The 18,611-nt window shown below is 47.4% G+C and overlaps 1 protein-coding gene across 3 annotated transcripts; it reads left to right on the forward strand.

The window, feature by feature from the left end:
• Window positions 1-424: 424 nt before the first annotated feature.
• On the forward strand, window positions 425-11,361 carry taf6l (TAF6-like RNA polymerase II, p300/CBP-associated factor (PCAF)-associated factor). 3 transcript variants are annotated; one of them, XM_079258000.1, is made up of 12 exons: window positions 425-527; window positions 1,313-1,481; window positions 2,719-2,805; window positions 2,876-3,026; window positions 3,096-3,146; window positions 3,220-3,314; window positions 3,383-3,457; window positions 7,244-7,464; window positions 7,548-7,680; window positions 7,809-7,937; window positions 10,320-10,816; window positions 10,888-11,361. In XM_079258000.1, exons 2-12 carry the CDS (start codon window positions 1,335-1,337, stop codon window positions 11,222-11,224), a joined length of 1,923 nt encoding a protein of 640 aa, XP_079114126.1. In that variant the 5' UTR covers window positions 425-527; window positions 1,313-1,334; the 3' UTR covers window positions 11,225-11,361. The 3 variants fall into 3 exon arrangements, with proteins under 3 accessions (XP_079114126.1, XP_079114127.1, XP_079114128.1); XM_079258001.1 differs by having other exon boundaries at window positions 10,891-11,361; XM_079258002.1 differs by having other exon boundaries at window positions 2,719-2,799.
• Window positions 11,362-18,611: the final 7,250 nt, after the last annotated feature.

Here is an 18,611-nt window from a genome sequence, read left to right on the forward strand (position 1 = left end):
TTTGGACTCTTGGCTCTTAGACTTTACAGGTCTGTTTATTTGGCCAAGGGAGCAGGTGGAACTTCAGACTAAGATTTATATAAAATGAACAGGAATATGGCTTCCAGTAGGCAACCGTCTGATTAAACTTTATTCATTGAAAAACAATTCACCACCATCTCAAGACACTTTCAGAAATATTAGATTAAATGTGAAGCTACGGGAGTTTGTAGAGAAGATCAATTGGATTTATTGCACACATTTCCTCATTTACTGAATTTATCAGTTAAAGGAGCAAAACTAAGTCCAGTAGATGGCGGTGATCAATCTCCAGGCCAGTTGGAAAACTCCCAGAAGAAACACCGAAGCGAAGAAGACTTTTTGTAGTTTTTATAGTCTGATTTAAACGCCTGGTTTCTAGTCGGACATATTTTCATGATGAACCAATTGATGTAAAGCTAATCAGTTTGTTAGCTTATTGTAAACATCTGAAGAGCATAAACGGCTACTTGTTCTGTTCTCGGACCTCAGTGGTTTTATGCTAAAAGGTAAAGCCTGTCCTCTCCAGAATGTAAACTTTGAGTCGAACCACTTTGTTTTTCTGCCGCGAGCTGCTAGCATGAACTGGCTAGCTAAGCTAAAGCTACATCGGTCCGGTGTTTTTCATGACTAAGCGCTTTGCCAGACTTTTTCACATTTTAACGCTACTATTCTAGACTCCTTTGGTTTTAAACACAAGGTGCAGTCTAAAGGCGGATTGATTTACATGCTGTACACTGAGATTCTCCCTTTACAGAAAAACTTGGTTCCGGATGAAAAATCCTGAAATTCTGTGTTCGGCTTTTTGCCCATAATGTGTAACGGAGTCTGGACAGCATGTCTGCAAACTCTGGATGTTCTCATCCATCCGGCTCATGTTTTACCAGTGAAATGTTGGTTGTTGGGGCTCGGAGCCCATAGACACCAGAAGACTTCTCTGTGATTCTGTTAGATGGACTGAAGTCCTGACCAGGTGTGTTTTGTCTTGTAGTTCCTGACCAGGTGTGTTTTGTCTTGCTGTTTTGTTTAAGTTGGCTTTCTGCACATTAAGTTGACTTTTTAGATATGATTTTATTTCGATTGTTTTAATTTGATTGCTTTTATATATATATATATATATATATATATATCTATATATATCTATATATATATATTATTGCTTTTAGATGTCTGAATTTTTTTCGTCCTAATGCATGTTATTTATTCCGTTTTTTTAACCCCCCCACAATGTGGCACTTTGGTCAACATTGTTGTTTTTATAGTGCCTTATAAATAAAGTTGTATTGTCTTGCAGTTCCTGAGCTGTTAACGGCAGCATGGCGGACCGGGAGGAGCGCCGCTTCGCTGAGGTTTCCCGGGACTCCGTCAAGCTGATGGCCGAGAGCAGCGGCGTGGAGCTCGGTGATGATGTCGCTGCTCTGCTTGCTGAAGATGTTTGTTACCGTCTGAGAGAAGCAGCTCAGGTCAGAGCTGGATGTTTGTCTCCCTGGGAACGAGTCAGACCCCCTACACGGCTTAGTCTCAGCATCTAGTTATCATTCATCAGGTCCACTGGGCTAGAACCGGGTCGGACCCCCAGAACTGCCTTCAGTCTGGTCACAGATCCAACAAGCAGTTGGAATCATTGCTCAGATATTTCCCTCCAGACTTTACTCCTGATGTCTGGATATTTTCTCTGTCAGTTCTGAGGTTGTGTGTGAACATCCCAGCAAGGCGGTGCAGAGTTACTTCACATTTCATTAACAGACGACACAAACATTAGGAGCAAAATGCAGAAGAAGCCCGACTCATACAGTCGGTGATATGATGCAGAAATAACACTTTAAATGTAAGAAATACACCCAGAAAGAAAAGTTTGATCCTAACTGCCACCAGAACCAAGGTGTGGATTTCTCTGCTACGTTGTTCCAGGAATCAGAGGGAAACTAAATGTTTAGTCTCACCTACAGACCTAAAAACTGGACCCAGATGTCCTCAGATGTCTCGGGGGCACATCTGCAGATCAGATCTATATTCTGGACCAGAACCAGTCAGAGATGTGAGAACTTCCTCTGGTCTTCACGAGGACATGAGCTGCAGACCAGTCGCAGCTGTTGCGACCATTTCTACAGAGAAACCTGTAAAACCTGCAGCAGTGAAAACTCCAGAAACGGGTTTCTCCAGACCATGTTGAGCCACTCTGGGTCTGGATCTGCTCTTCAGCAGGTGAAAGAATTCTGGGTTCTGCTGTAAATGTTCACATTTAGCTCCAAATCATACCAAGATGTCTGGTTTTCACATTGCTGGTGAGGATGATGATGAAGCTCATTCTGAAGTTCTGGAAGATCCAAGCTGATCTGAGCGAGACTGAAGCTTCATGTGGATCAGACCAGTTTCTGCTCGACTCTGACCAACAGCATCCTCTTTCTCCTCTTCCTCATCCTGATGCTCAGTTTGACCTTTAGCGTGTCTACGTGCTGCCCTGTGATTGGCTGGTGATCTGTCAGCTGATTGGCTGGTGATCTGTCAGCTGATTGGCTGGTGATCTGTCAGCTGATTGGCAGATAAAGCGGCCTGCGGTTGGGTCATCTTCCATGTTTCATAGAGTTTGTCTGACCTGTGTGAAAGTATTTGTGTCCGGAACAGAAATGTGTCCGGGACTTTAAAAGATGCTGGTCTGACCTGACTCTCACGCCGTCTTTCTGCTTCCTGTCCCTGCAGAGCAGCTCGCAGTTCATGCGCCACGCTAAAAGGCGGAAGCTGACGGTGGAGGACTTCAACAAGGCACTGCGTTGGAGCAACGTGGAGGTGATTCGCAGGTTTCAGGTCTCTGACAAACACAAGGAAAACATGCTAACCGTCCCGCTGCGGTGTCCAGGTCGTCTGCGGTTATGGCGCCCAGGACGCGCTTCCCTTCCGCTCGGCGAAGGAAGGAGAGCTTTTCTTCGTGGAGGACCGGGACATCAACCTGATCGAGCTGGCTCTGGCCACCAACATCCCGAAAGGCTGCGCGGAGACCATGGTCAGAGGTAGGTGTCGCACATCGCCGCTGCGTCGCCGTATGCAGGCGCTGACGTGTTGACCTGATCTCCCGCCAGTAAACGTGGCGTACCTGGATGGGAAAGGCAGCGTGGAGCCGCAAGGAACAGGTGAGACTCCACCTCTCTGTTACAGCAACTGGTTTTATCAACTGGTTCTGACCCGACTGTCCACCCGTCCCAGTCCCCACGGCGGTCCAGTCTCTGTCCGACGACCTGCTGAAGTACTACCAGCAGATCACACGGGCCATCCTGGGGGAGGACCCCCACCTCATGAAGGTGAGCTGCTGCTGGATGACCTCTGAGGGACCCGGAAGCTCCTTTCTGACCCGGTCCGTGTGTTTCAGGTGGCTCTGCTGGACCTCCAGTCCAACTCCAAGATTGCTGCCCTGCTGCCGTACTTTGTCTACGTCATCAGCGGAGTAAGTCTCCGACGGATGCCTGATGGTTCGATTCCTGGTTCTGTGTGGGCTGCTCCTGGACCATAACTAGATCTGGACCAGATCTGGATCAGATCTACACCTGGACCACAACTGAATCTGGACCAGATCTAGACCTGGACCAACTCTGGACCTGGACCAGATCTAGACCTGGACCAGAACTGGATCTGGATCAGAACTGGACCTGGACCATAACTTGACATGGACCGTGTCAAGTTATGGTCCATATGGTCTATAAGATGCTAACTGCGTAAGCATCTTTCAGCTCAATGATAGTAACTAGTTACCGGGGACAGAAAGTTAGTTACTTCTGCTAACCGAATTAGCGTCTTCCAGCTTTATACAGTAACTAGTTACCGGGGACAGAAAGTTAGTTACTTCTGCTAACCGAGTTAGCGTCTTCCAGCTTTATACAGTAACTAGTTACCGGGGACAGAAAGTTAGTTACTTCTGCTAACCGAGTTAGCGTCTTCCAGCTTTATACAGTAACTAGTTACCGGGGACAGAAAGTTAGTTACTTCTGCTAACCGAGTTAGCGTCTTCCAGCTTTATACAGTAACTTGTTACCGGGGACAGAAAGTTAGTTACTTCTGCTAACCGAATTAGCGTCTTCCAGCTTTATACAGTAACTAGTTACCGGGGACAGAAAGTTAGTTACTTCTGCTAACCGAGTTAGCGTCTTCCAGCTTTATACAGTAACTAGTTACCGGGGACAGAAAGTTAGTTACTTCTGCTAACCGAATTAGCGTCTTCCAGCTTTATACAGTAACTAGTTACCGGGGACAGAAAGTTAGTTACTTCTGCTAACCGAGTTAGCGTCTTCCAGCTTTATACAGTAACTAGTTACCGGGGACAGAAAGTTAGTTACTTCTGCTAACCGAGTTAGCGTCTTCCAGCTTTATACAGTAACTTGTTACCGGGGACAGAAAGTTAGTTACTTCTGCTAACCGAGTTAGCGTCTTCCAGCTTTATACAGTAACTTGTTACCGGGGACAGAAAGTTAGTTACTTCTGCTAACCGAGTTAGCGTCTTCCAGCTTTATACAGTAACTTGTTACCGGGGACAGAAAGTTAGTTACTTCTGCTAACCGAGTTAGCGTCTTCCAGCTTTATACAGTAACTTGTTACCGGGGACAGAAAGTTAGTTACTTCTGCTAACCGAGTTAGCGTCTTCCAGCTTTATACAGTAACTTGTTACCGGGGACAGAAAGTTAGTTACGTCTGCTAACCGGGTTAGCGTCTTCCAGCTTTATACAGTAACTAGTTACCGGGGACAGAAAGTTAGTTACTTCTGCTAACCGAGTTAGCGTCTTCCAGCTTTATACAGTAACTTGTTACCGGGGACAGAAAGTTAGTTACTTCTGCTAACCGAGTTAGCGTCTTCCAGCTTTATACAGTAACTAGTTACCGGGGACAGAAAGTTAGTTACTTCTGCTAACCGAGTTAGCGTCTTCCAGCTTTATACAGTAACTAGTTATCGGGGACAGAAAGTTAGTTACTTCTGCTAACCGAGTTAGCGTCTTCCAGCTTTATACAGTAACTTGTTACCGGGGACAGAAAGTTAGTTACTTCTGCTAACCGAATTAGCGTCTTCCAGCTTTATACAGTAACTAGTTACCGGGGACAGAAAGTTAGTTACGTCTGCTAACCGAGTTAGCGTCTTCCAGCTTTATACAGTAACTAGTTACCGGGGACAGAAAGTTAGTTACTTCTGCTAACCGAGTTAGCGTCTTCCAGCTTTATACAGTAACTAGTTACCGGGGACAGAAAGTTAGTTACGTCTGCTAACCGAGTTAGCGTCTTCCAGCTTTATACAGTAACTAGTTACCGGGGACAGAAAGTTAGTTACTTCTGCTAACCGAGTTAGCGTCTTTCAGCTTTGTGACAACAAGAAGTTATCAGGGACAGAAAGTTAGTTACTTCTGCTAACCGAGTTAGCATCTTTCAGCTTTGTGACAGCAACAAGTTATCAGGGACAGAAAGTTAGTTACTTCTGCTAACCGAGTTAGCATCTTTCAGCTTTATGACAGTAACTAGTTACCGGGGACAGAAAGTTAGTTACTTCTGCTAACCGCGTTAGCATCTTTCAGCTTTATGACAGTAACTTGTTACCGGGGACAGAAACTGATTTACTTTCCGTCTTTTCTTTCCGTTTTCCTTCAAAGGGATTGAATTCAGCTTCGTGTTGAATAATTTAGAATAAAGCTAAATATTCGATCAGAAGAATTAAATGGAAACTGAACAGGAAGTATTGAACACCAATAAGCCTGGTGGGATGTAGTGGCTCCGCCTACTTCAGGTGTCACATCAGCCTCTGATTGGCTGGCCCTGACATCCTCTTCCTCATTCTTCCAACACTTATTCCTTGTTTTATAAACGTCTCACTGATCAGTTTAGTCTTGTTTCTGATCGGGTATTGATGACAAACCTTCCCGAGTTTCATGACCTGCAGATCTTTCTGTTCTTTACATTTTAATTTAAAGATTTATTTTCATCAGTAATAACGTCCAGAAACTTCATTAACCTGTCCATAATAATAAGACCTTTTATATTTAATAAATATTTGTAGCTAAATGGCACGAAATATGTTTTTATCAAGATTTATTCATATTAAACCACTTTCCATTTTGTTCTCTTTCACATCATCTACATCAGAGGTGCTCCAGTCCGGTTCTGGAAATCTACTGTTCCTACTCCAACACACCTGGATCACCTGAATTTCCTCATGCACACACCTGTCCGCTCTGCAGAGGCCTGTTGGAGAAGAGCTGCAGGGTAGCGGATCTCCAGAACCAGACTGGTTCTCTGCTGAGTTTCACCTGCTTTAAAAAATACACTTAAGTACTTTAGACGTAGTAAAGTCAGAATAGAAGATCCAGAAATACACTTATACAAAATACACAATCCAAAAGTCCAAACCCTTTTCTTTTCGACCAGGGGTGCCCAAGTCCAGTCCTGGAGATCTACCATCCTGCAACCTTTAGATGCAACCCCTGTCCAGCACAGCTGAGTCAAACAGCTGAACTCCTCTTCTCCATGTCATCCTGCAGAGGCCTGCTAACAAGACACTTATTAGATTCAGGTGTGTTGGAGAAGGGTTGCACCTAAAAACAGCAGGATGGTAGATCTCCTGGACCGGACTTGGGCACCCCTGTTTAGACCGCCCCCAAACCACACCCCCAAACCACGCCCCCAGAACACAGAAACAAGGCTTGTTACCTGGTGTTCACCGTTTTTTTATGTAGCATGCTAGCTAATGTAGCTAGCCGAGTTCTGGCTCTCGCTTCGTTTCCTTCACCAGAACTCCAAGCCTCGAGAGCGCACGATTCATGCACGAGGGGGGGTTAAGGGGGAGGGACAGCTGGCCGTTGAGTTGATAGACATGTTGTAGAACGGGTGGAACGGTTAGACGGTGTTCTGCTGTCCAGAGGCGACTACGCCGTGTTATTCTGAGTAAACTGGGTTTGGTTGGTGTGGCGGGATCTTCAGCACGCTCCTGGGAAACATCTCTAACCAATGGACGAGAGTAAGAAATGAAGGGTTAAGGTCGGAGGTCGGACGTTCCCCGCGTGTTCTAAACCAGCGTGAAAGTTGAGTTACATCCGTGTTCCTGTGTGTGAGAAGGTCCGGTTCCTCTTCTCAGCTGGTGGATCAACCCGATTCGCTGCCAGATGTTAGTGATGGCGGTCGGGTTTTTCCTAAAGCGCCTCGATTCAGGGTTCTGCTGCCGACACGGCGGCATTTTCACGCCGCGGATGCTCTGTTCCAGGTGAAGTCCGTGAGCCACGACCTGGAGCAGCTCAACAGGCTCCTGCACATGGTGAAGAGCCTGGTCCAGAACCCCTACCTGTACCTGGGCTCGTACGTGCGCAGCCTGGTGTCCAGCGTCATGTACTGCATCCTGGAGCCGCTGGCCGCCTCCATCAACCCGCTGAACGACCACTGGACCCTGAGGGACTACGGCGCGCTGCTGCTCAGCCACATCTTCTGGTCTGTAGCTCTCCTGGTTCTGCTTCCACCTCCAGCAGGAGCTCACGTCCAGAAGCGGGTCCTAAAGCTGCTTCTCTTTCCAGGACTCACGGGGATCTGGTCAGCGGACTCTACCACCAGATCCTGCTCTCTCTCCAGAAGGTTCTGTCCGACCCAGTCAGACCACTCTGCTCCCACTATGGAGCTGTGGTGGGGCTTCATGCGCTGGGATGGAAGGTCTGCTTACTGGTTTCTCATGTTTCCAAGTTTCTGTGAAACCATTCGGCTGAGGGTTTCACAGAAACTTCTGCTTCTGGTCTTGTGTGTGTGTGTGTGTGTGTGTGTGTGTGTGTGTGTGTGTGTAGGCGGTGGAGCGGGTCCTGTTCCCCCACCTTCCCGCCTACTGGGCCAACCTGCAGGCGGTACTGGACGACTACTCCGTGTCCAACGCTCAGGTCAAAGCAGACGGACACAAAGTCTACGGAGCCATACTGGTCAGTTCCTCCAGACCCTTTCCTCCCAGCAGAAACACTGGAACAGGAAGGGCCTTTACTGGTTTAACTGGGAACAGGTCGGTAACATGACTGGTTTAACTGGGAACAGGTCGGTAACGTGACTGGTTTCACTGGGAACAGGTCGGTAACATGACTGGTTTAACTGGGAACAGGTCGGTAACGTGACTGGTTTCACTGGGAACAGGTCGGTAACATGACTGGTTTAACTGGGAACAGGTCGGTAACGTGACTGGTTTAACTGGGAACAGGTCGGTAACATGACTGGTTTAACTGGGAACAGGTCGGTAACATGACTGATTTCACTGGGAACAGGTCGGTAACGTGACTGATTTCACTGGGAACATGTCTGTAACGTGACTGATTTCACTGGGAACATGTCTGTAACGTGACTGGTTTAACTGGGAACAGGTCGGTAACGTGACTGGTGTAACTGGGAACAGGTCGGTAACGTGACTGGTGTAACTGGGAACAGGTCGGTAACGTGACTGATTTCACTGGGAACAGGTCGGTAACGTGACTGGTGTAACTGGGAACAGGTCGGTAACGTGACTGGTTTAACTGGGAACAGGTCGGTAATGTGACTGGTTTAACTGGGAACAGGTCGGTAACGTGACTGGTTTAACTGGGAACAGGTCGGTAACGTGACTGGTGTAACTGGGAACAGGTCGGTAACGTGACTGGTTTAACTGGGAACAGGTCGGTAACGTGACTGGTTTAACTGGGAACAGGTCGGTAACGTGACTGGTTTAACTGGGAACAGGTCGGTAACGTGACTGGTTTAACTGGGAACAGGTCGGTAACGTGACTGGTTTAACTGGGAACAGGTCGGTAACGTGACTGGTTTAACTGGGAACAGGTCGGTAACGTGACTGGTTTCACTGGGAACAGGTCGGTAACGTGACTGGTTTCACTGGGAACAGGTCGGTAACGTGACTGGTGTAACTGGGAACAGGTCGGTAACGTGACTGGTGTAACTGGGAACAGGTCGGTAACGTGACTGGTTTAACTGGGAACAGGTCGGTAACGTGACTGATGTAACTGGGAACAGGTCGGTAACGTGACTGGTTTAACTGGGAACAGGTCGGTAACGTGACTGGTTTAACTGGGAACAGGTCGGTAACGTGACTGGTGTAACTGGGAACAGGTCGGTAACGTGACTGGTTTCACTGGGAACAGGTCGGTAACGTGACTGGTGTAACTGGGAACAGGTCGGTAACGTGACTGGTTTCACTGGGAACAGGTCGGTAACGTGACTGGTGTAACTGGGAACAGGTCGGTAACGTGACTGGTGTAACTGGGAACAGGTCGGTAACGTGACTGGTTTAACTGGGAACAGGTCGGTAACGTGACTGATGTAACTGGGAACAGGTCGGTAACGTGACTGGTTTAACTGGGAACAGGTCGGTAACGTGACTGGTTTAACTGGGAACAGGTCGGTAACGTGACTGGTTTAACTGGGAACAGGTCGGTAACGTGACTGGTTTCACTGGGAACAGGTCGGTAACGTGACTGGTGTAACTGGGAACAGGTCGGTAACGTGACTGGTTTCACTGGGAACAGGTCGGTAACGTGACTGGTTTCACTGGGAACAGGTCGGTAACGTGACTGGTGTAACTGGGAACAGGTCGGTAACGTGACTGGTTTAACTGGGAACAGGTCGGTAACGTGACTGGTGTAACTGGGAACAGGTCGGTAACGTGACTGGTGTAACTGGGAACAGGTCGGTAACGTGACTGGTTTAACTGGGAACAGGTCGGTAACGTGACTGATGTAACTGGGAACAGGTCGGTAACGTGACTGGTTTAACTGGGAACAGGTCGGTAACGTGACTGGTTTAACTGGGAACAGGTCGGTAACGTGACTGGTGTAACTGGGAACAGGTCGGTAACGTGACTGGTTTCACTGGGAACAGGTCGGTAACGTGACTGGTTTCACTGGGAACAGGTCGGTAACGTGACTGGTTTAACTGGGAACAGGTCGGTAACGTGATTGGTTTAACTGGGAACAGGTCGGTGACGTGACTGGTTTAACTGGGAACAGGTCGGTCCTCAGACCGTGAAGGTCATCTACAGTCTATAAAACAATCAGAAGATTCAGAGAATCAGAAGGAATCTCTGTATGCTAAGGACACGGCTGTATACTGGTGATGTCCTGCATTACCAGCAGAAATTATTCTGTACTGGAAACCAGTGCATGGCCTCAGGAAGCTTCCAGAATGCTAAAACGTCTCAGTTTCATGTTGTTTATCTTCTGCTGGGAGGAAATAAGACCTGATGAGAAGACAGATCCCTGCGGAGGAGACACAAACATCTGACGTCACATGTTGATGGTTGCTCGCATCACTTCCTGTTTGTCCTGCAGGTGGCGGTGGAGCGTCTCCTGAAGATGAAGGCCCTGTCTCTGTCTCAACCGGCAGACGGGGCTTCTGGGTCTCTGGCAGGTTCTGCAGCAGGTTCTGCTGGTTATAGGGTGAGCTCACCGGGCCTCAGCCCCCCTCCAGAACCACTATCAGAGGCCGCTCTAGGCATCGCCAGCCACCTCCAGGCAGGAGGGGCGGGCTGTCTGTGGGAGGAGTGGTCCCCCGTCCCCCTCCCTGCTATGTACTGTGAGCTCTACTCCTTTTTTGGGGACAGCCTGGCAGTCCGGTTCAGTACTGGACCAGGATCCGGCAGCTACCCCCCCTGCATCCTGTCCCAGCTTCGGGACTCCAGGAAGGAGCCCGTTGGACCCGTGTCCAACCCAGACGCCAACCGGAAGATGCCGCAGCTGACGGCCAACCTGAACATCAGTCCCCGACAGGACGGGAGTCCCCGTACCGACCCGCCCCCGCCCAGCCTGGCGGCCACCGGACCCGGCAGGTAAGTCTGGACCTGGAACGTGTCTAAAACCTGTCAGGGGGGTTCCTTCAGTCCTGCATGTTTGTCTTCAGCAGGTCTGTGGCTCGCTCCTCCTCCATGCAGCGCTCCAGATCCTCCTCGTCCCGGTCCGGCCCGCGTTCCGCAGGTCTGTCCCGGGACGTCTTCCCGAAGGCTCGCTTCACCTGCCCTCAGACCGGACCCCCGACCTTCTCCTTCCTCATCGGGGGACAGCAGATGGGGCGCCGCTGCCAAGGCCGCCGCCCCTTTCAGACCAACTTTGCCCCGACCCCGCCCCTTTCCACCATCCCGCCCCGCACCTACGCCCACAAGCTGCCCGTCATCGGCAGGGTGGGCAAACCAGTACGGCGCTGGGCGTGTTCCCACTACTCGCTCCACCTCCCTCTGTAGAGCAGCCGAACCGCGCCGCCACCACCGCCGCTGTCGAGCTTCAGGAACCGTCTGACTTCCTGGAGACTTTGGTCCCGTCGCTCTAAACTGTCCTCCATGTCTCGTGTCTGCCAGCAATGGTTCCGTCTCACGTCCACCTCCACATGTTTGAGTATTAAAAGGCTGAAAACCTTTTTTTTTGCTACTGCTGATCATTTTTATTCCATAAACTGTAAATATTATTTCCAGTAAATAAGTGAAAATGACTCCTCTGGAAACTGTTCTGGTTTCTCTGGTCAAACGTTGTAAAAAGTTCAGATTGATCAGAACTGATCCATGACGGTTCTCTCCGGGTTGCAGCTTCCTCCCACCAACCAAACACCTACATGTCAGGTTGACTGGTTACTCTGAATAGTCCCTAGGGGTGAATGTGTCTCTGTGTGGCCATGTGATGAACTGGTTACCTGTCCAGGTGGACCTGCCTCTCACCCAGTGATTGCTGGGATAGGCTCCAGTTTCCCCAGTACCCTGAATTGGAAGAAGCAGTTAAGATGGATGGATGGATGAATGATGGATGGATGGATAATAGATGGATGAATGGATGGATGGATGGATGGATAATAGATCGATGATGGATGGATGAATGGATAATGTATGATGGATGGATGGATGAATGATTGATGGATAATGGATGGATGGATAATAGATGGATAATGGATGGATAGATGGATAATGGATGGATAGATGATGGATGGATAATGGATAGATGGATGATGGATGGATGGATGGTGGATGGATGATGGATGGATAATGGATGGATGATGGATGGATGAATGATTGATGGATAATGGATGGATGGATAATAGATGGATGATGGATGGATAATGGATGAATGGATGGATAATGGATGATGGATGGATAATGGATAGATGGATGATGGATGGATGATGGATGGATGGATGGTGGATGGATAATGTATGGATGATGGATGGATAATGGATGGATGATGGATGGATGAATGATTGATGGATAATGGATGGATGGATAATAGATGGATGATGGATGGATAATGGATGAATGGATGGATAGATGATGGATGGATAATGGATAGATGGATGATGGATGGATAATGGATGGATTATGGATGGATGATGGATAATGGATGGATGATGGATGGATAATGGATGGATGGATGATGGATGGATGATGGATGGATAATGGATGGATGATGGATTATGGATGGATGATGGATGGATAATGGATGGATGATGGATGGATAATGGATTATGGATGGATAATGGATGGATGATGGATGACGGATGGATGATGGATGGATAATGGATGGATGATGGATTATGGATGGATGGATAATGGATGGATGATGGATGGATAATGGATAATGGATGGATGATGGATGGATAATGGATGGATGGATGATGGATTATGGATGGATAATGGATGGATTATGGATGGATGATGGGTGACGGGAGGAAGTGAACTCTACAGTGATGGTGGTTTGTCTCCCTCTGCTGGTGAAAAAGCTGAACAGCAGGACATCAGTTATAAAGTTCCCTATAACTTATTTATCCCAAATCCAAACAAGTATCAGTTAACCTATTGATCAGTGGTTGGTGAAGGAACATGTGACATATCCAACTCATTTTAACTATTATTCATATAAAAAGAATCAATAGCAAAATATATTTTTAATGGAAGCAAATAAATTCTCCAGGATGATAGGTGTATTAAAATGGACGTATCGCCAGATTAGAATATCAAACAAATCCAGTTTAATTAAAAGCTGTTTTATACCACATAGGAACACAGAATGAAAGTGCTTTGCATAACTTTCAGGTGGTGATAGTGGCTGTTGTTTTAAGAAGGTGCACTGGAGTAACCGCCCCCTCATGATTATCAGGGGTAACGTTTAGGCTGGATAGGAAGCGTTACACTTGCTCCCTACTGAGGCTGCTGCCCCCGTGACCCGTCCCCAGATAAGCAGCAGAAGATGGATGGATGGATGGATGGATGGAGGAAGCGTTACAGGCATAACTGTGACCTAAACTGACCAATCAGAGGAGAAGACACACCAGCCGGAGCCTCAAACTCCAGCTGGCCGCCCAGCTGAGGGTGAACTGGTCTCTGCCATGAGGACGGCGGTCTGATCGGCTCTCATCAGCGTGATTCCCGCTCAGTATGGAAACATCACCACACGGTGTGTGTTTCCTCTAGTGGGTGCTTGTTCACATCCCTGCGCCTGATGTTTGACGTGCACACGCTCTGTCTTTGTGCATGCCGTCAGTTTTCAAACACACCCTTTGTGGAACTAAAACAGCATCGGTCTTTCCACCGCTGTGGCAGGAAGACTGTCTGGATGAATCTGTCAGATTCTCTTCATGCAGGAGGAAGACTTCCATGCCTGTCGTGTTCTTTGTTGGCAAAGTTCTGCATTTCCACACAAAGTCCACGGTCGTGAGTGTCAGGCTGGCTGTGGGGGGTCAGAGCAGCACTCCGGGTCGACGTGTTGTTGTAGCGCTCCAAACCTCCCTCTTCAAGGTCCTGAAATCTGATTAAGTGAAGACAGAGCTGTATCCACAACCGCCATTTAAATGTGATTTAGTTTTTCCCAGACGCATCCCTCCTCAGCTCCTCTGGAGACTCATGCAACGACGCCGATGTCTCCATGTTTCCTCTGCAGGTTTCTGTGCGTGAGAGAACCCGGTGGTTCTGCAGCGACGTCCAGCTGACGGAGGAATTTACTGACATGTTGGAGGTCGTTGACGACGTCACATTGTTGAACACATGGACAGTCTGGAAGGTCCAGACTGGGCTTCAGCTCAACCTCATGGCCAAAGGCCCCATGGTCCCCCTCAACCCCAGGCCTGCCTCCGGGGGGGACCACGGTGACCCACCTCCAGGCAGAAGAAACCTTTTCCTAAAGTTTTTATCCACCATGTGGGAGGGATCAGACCGGGACACGCAGACCCCTCCCCCATGATAAGGTGGCGGCTCAGGGAGGGGATTAATAACTTAATCAGATTAAATCCATCTCATTGACATGAGGGTTAAAGGTCACACCTCTGTTTGTCTTCCTCTTTCCCTCCCTGAGGACCAGATCTTCCACCGCTTCACCGCTACCTGCTGAGTATGACGCAGGTTGTGGAGTCGGATGCAGCTGATTGGTTTCTGGACTCGTCTTCCCCACAGAGAGGTCAAAGCTCCGCGACGCGGCCAGGAAACAACAAAACGCCTCCAGATGATTCAGGAGAAACTTTCCCATGAAGCCATGTGTCTGTTGGCGTGACTTAACTCCGCCTGCGCTGCAGAAACAGACTCATGGGGAGGAAAAGTTCACCCGACTGTCGTCGGCCACAGCAGGACGGCCAATCAACGATCTACTGAACAAATAAACCAACTTGGTAAAAACAAAAGCAAAACAAGAAGCAGCAAAGAACAAAAACATGGAATTAAAACGTATACATGTAATAAGTACATGGGATGTGTGGCGGGATGCATCTCCATGGCGACCGAGTCAGAGACATCACCGGTCAATACCAGGTCTGCAGGCTGGAAGCGACAGAAGCAAAGGTGGTTTCCCATCGGATCAATAATCAGACCGATTGATCAGTCAGATCGACAGGGCAGCTCTTTCCTCAGTTTGGGCCTCAAGTGAAACTTTCTCTGCAGAGGAGACAGAGGGCAGGCAGGCAGACAATCTAACAAACAAACAACAAACAAACAAACAAACAAACCTTTGACTTCGACGGTTTTCATTCTCCTGGTCGTCTTGATACAAACATCACATCTGAACCGCCCAGCGTCTCCGTCTGTCGGGAGTTTCAGAGTCAGACTGAGGTCTCCAGTTTGCAGCAGGTCTTCATTCATCCCGGTTCTGTGTCTGTAGAACTGGTTCTGCTCGCCGTGCTGGTCAGAACCGTTCTGATGCACATGGACCATCATTTGTGGCTCAGGTTTCATTCGCCACCATTGCACCTCAGCATCTTCAGGCAGGTCAGGTGTTGTTCTGAAGGGCAGCAGGACAGACTCCGCCCCCTGCTCCACCTCCACCTGACAGACTGAGAAGAAGAAGACACCGTCAGCTCTTCATCACGTTACTGACTGACTCCAGAGCTGCAGGATGGAAGCAGGTGAGAGCAGAAATACACTGTTGTGACTTGTAGAGTCTGCAGCTGCTGCCTTTCTGTCTCACAGCATCACATCATGTTCAGCATCCGAACAACTCTGTCACACCTTCCTCACACCTGTCAGACCAATACAGCTGATCAGCTCAGTCACGCTGTGAAAGCATCACCTGTCGTTTATTGATCAGAGTATTGGAATTCACTGATCAGTCACATCCAGACTGAGCTACAGATGATCCGGTGTGACCAGACTGCACCAGTCGCTGTTTCTCCTGTTTGCAGAAACATAAGACGTGATGGGAACGTTGTTGCCTCCACAGTGTGAAAGTGCTGGTGATTTTAGAACAGATCTTCTCTCAGATGAACGTTCTGACACAGCATGTTCTGCACAGGTGGAAAGGTTTGCTTTCTAAATAAATATTCTATAGAGCAGATGCTTTTATCCAAAGTGACTTACATACATGATCATACCACGACAGGCACATTGTGGGGCAACTTGGGATTAGGTGCCTTGCCCAAGGACACTTCAGCACACAGTCAGGGGCAGCCTGACTATGGAATTGAACTCCCAACTTCCCAGTTACAAGCCAACTGCTCTTCCTCCTGATCTACAGCGACCCCTGCTCTGTGTTTCACTGTCAAACAGCAGATCCAACCCCAAACAACAGCAGTGATCACATCTGATCAGCTGTTAAATAAAACTGACCTCTGACTTCCAGCTTCACTTGTTTCTTCATCAAAATGTGTCCTCTGCTGCTGCAGACGCTGCAAGTGTAGATCTTTTGGTCTCCATCGGTGGGGTGCTTTAGAGTCAGACTGAGGTCTCCAGATCTCAGAAGGTTTTTATTGATCTCTGTTTCTGTAGAACCCATCCTGCTCTTCAGGATGGTCAGATCCGTTCTGATACACATGGATAGTCCAGGAATTATCCCTCCACGCCTCCTCAGGCAGGGGAACAGTCGTTGTGCAGGGCAGCAGGACAGACTCCACCTCCACCTGTGCAACTGGGAGAAGCAAACACCATCATCTGATTTTCCATTCTTCCTCACAAGTCCTCCTTTGTGACATAAGATCAAACAAAAACCTAAGACAAAAAGGTATTTATTATTATTCTCCTTCCCTGGGCTTGTTTCACCGCTGCTTCCAGGCATCCTCCACAATCTGATGGCTGATGGCCAACAGGTCCAGCAGAGGGCAGCAGGGCCGAGTTCAGGCCACAGAAAACACATTTCCAGTGGTGCAACTCTACTGCGCTGCAGACCACATCTGCAAGTTCTCTCCAAATGGACCAAATCCTGCATGTCAAGCATGCAGAAGATAGACAGAAAGCTCCTTTTCCGCCTCTGGTCTACAACATAAACACACCTTCAGGGTGTCGATACATACGCTTGGTTCCAGAGGGGTTAACCTGCCTGAGGGGAGGGGTTAACCCCAACCTCCAGCAGAACTGGTCCATGTTCCAGCCTGCTGTTGTTAAGGAAGCTGACTGGAGGCGCGTATCGGTCTGAATGTTGGTCTCAGACAGGACTCTCCCTCTCACAGAACTTTATATTATATTATATTATATTTATATTATATTGTATTATATTATATTATATTATATTATATTATATTGTATTGTATTGTATTGTATTGTATTATATTGTATTATATTGTATTGTATTGTATTGTATTGTATTGTATTGTATTGTATTGTATTGTATTGTATTATATTATATTATATTATATTATATTATATTGTATTGTATTGTATTGTATTGTATTATATTGTATTATATTGTATTATATTATATTATATTATATTGTATTGTATTGTATTGTATTGTATTGTATTATATTATATTATATTATTCTATGATATGTTATGGCTCCACCTGCAGTGTTTCAGGTTCAGTGACAAACAGCAGCTGATTGCTGCTTTTGATCACACACATTTACTCTCAGGCTGACACACACACATCACGTTCCGTTTCTAATCAGTTTCTGACCAGTATTGATGACAACTCATCACTGACTTGGAAACTACCTAAACATGAGATTTAAGTGTCGGACCTTTGACTACGAGCTTCACTTGCTTCTTCAGCAGGACCTTTCCCTGCGAGCTGTAGACGCTGCAGGTGAAGACATCACGGTCTTCATCTGTGGGGAGTTTCAGATTCAGACTAAGGTCTCCAGTTTTCAGCAGATCTTCATTCATCCTTGATCGGCTTCTGTAGAACTCATCCTGTTCTTCAGAATGATCAGACCCGTTCTGATACAGATGGACACTCCTGTAACTGTCCCTCCACTCCACCTTGGCGTCTTCAGGCAGGTGACGTGTGGTTCTGCATGGCAGCAGGACAGACTCCACCCCTGAATCCACCTCCACCTGGTCGACTGATGGAAAACAAACAGCATCAAAAGGGAGAATAGACTAGACTAGATGCGTTGGGTTAAAGTTGAAGTTCATAAAGATAAGGTGAGCTTAGAGAGGTCAGGAGTTCAGAAGAAAAAGGTAAGAAAAACTTGGTTGACACTAGTGTGAAAAGCCTAACTGGTGGCAGCCCACTGAGGTAAACTGGCCGTACTGGCCATTCATTTGGGGCCAAAACATTCAAGACGGTAAAATGGTTAGCTGCGACGTAAAAGTTGGCTTGCAGTGCAGATTCATTCCTTACAAGATAAAAACAACAAGGATGGATTATCCAGGTCCAAGGTTAATTATGGCATTAATCCGGCCTCCAGTACCACCGTGAGGAACCGTGGAGTTCTTCTGGACCAGGGTTTGTCCTTCAGCTTGCATTTAAAACTGGTTTCTAGAACCGCCTTCTTCACCTGTAATATTGCAAAAAATTAGTCCATGCCTTTATTACTTCCAGACTGGATTAGTGCAATTCATTATTTATGGGTTGTCTCAGATATGCCCTGAAAAGTCTCCATGTGATCCAAAATGCTGCAGCGAGGGTTCTGATGAGGACTAGCAGGAGAGATCATATTTCACCAGTTTTAACCTCTCTACACTGGCTCCCTGTTAAATCCAGGATAGAGTTTGAAATTCTTCTCACATATAAAGCTCTTAATGACCAAGCTCCATTGTACATAAAAGATCTTATAGTTCCATATATTCCCATTATATGGAATTTTCCATTCTAGATTGCGCCGTCTGTTGGCAGCAGATTGTAGTAGCTCTGACTTGCTATCTTGATTTTTTTTTTTAAAGTACAAACTCTTCTCACATAGATATTACCTCAAATTAGGTATTTTTTTTGGAGGATTTCATGCCGGTT

This window comes from Telmatherina bonti (assembly GCF_933228915.1).
Source record: "Telmatherina bonti genome assembly, chromosome: 18".
NCBI lineage: Eukaryota > Metazoa > Chordata > Actinopteri > Atheriniformes > Telmatherinidae > Telmatherina > Telmatherina bonti.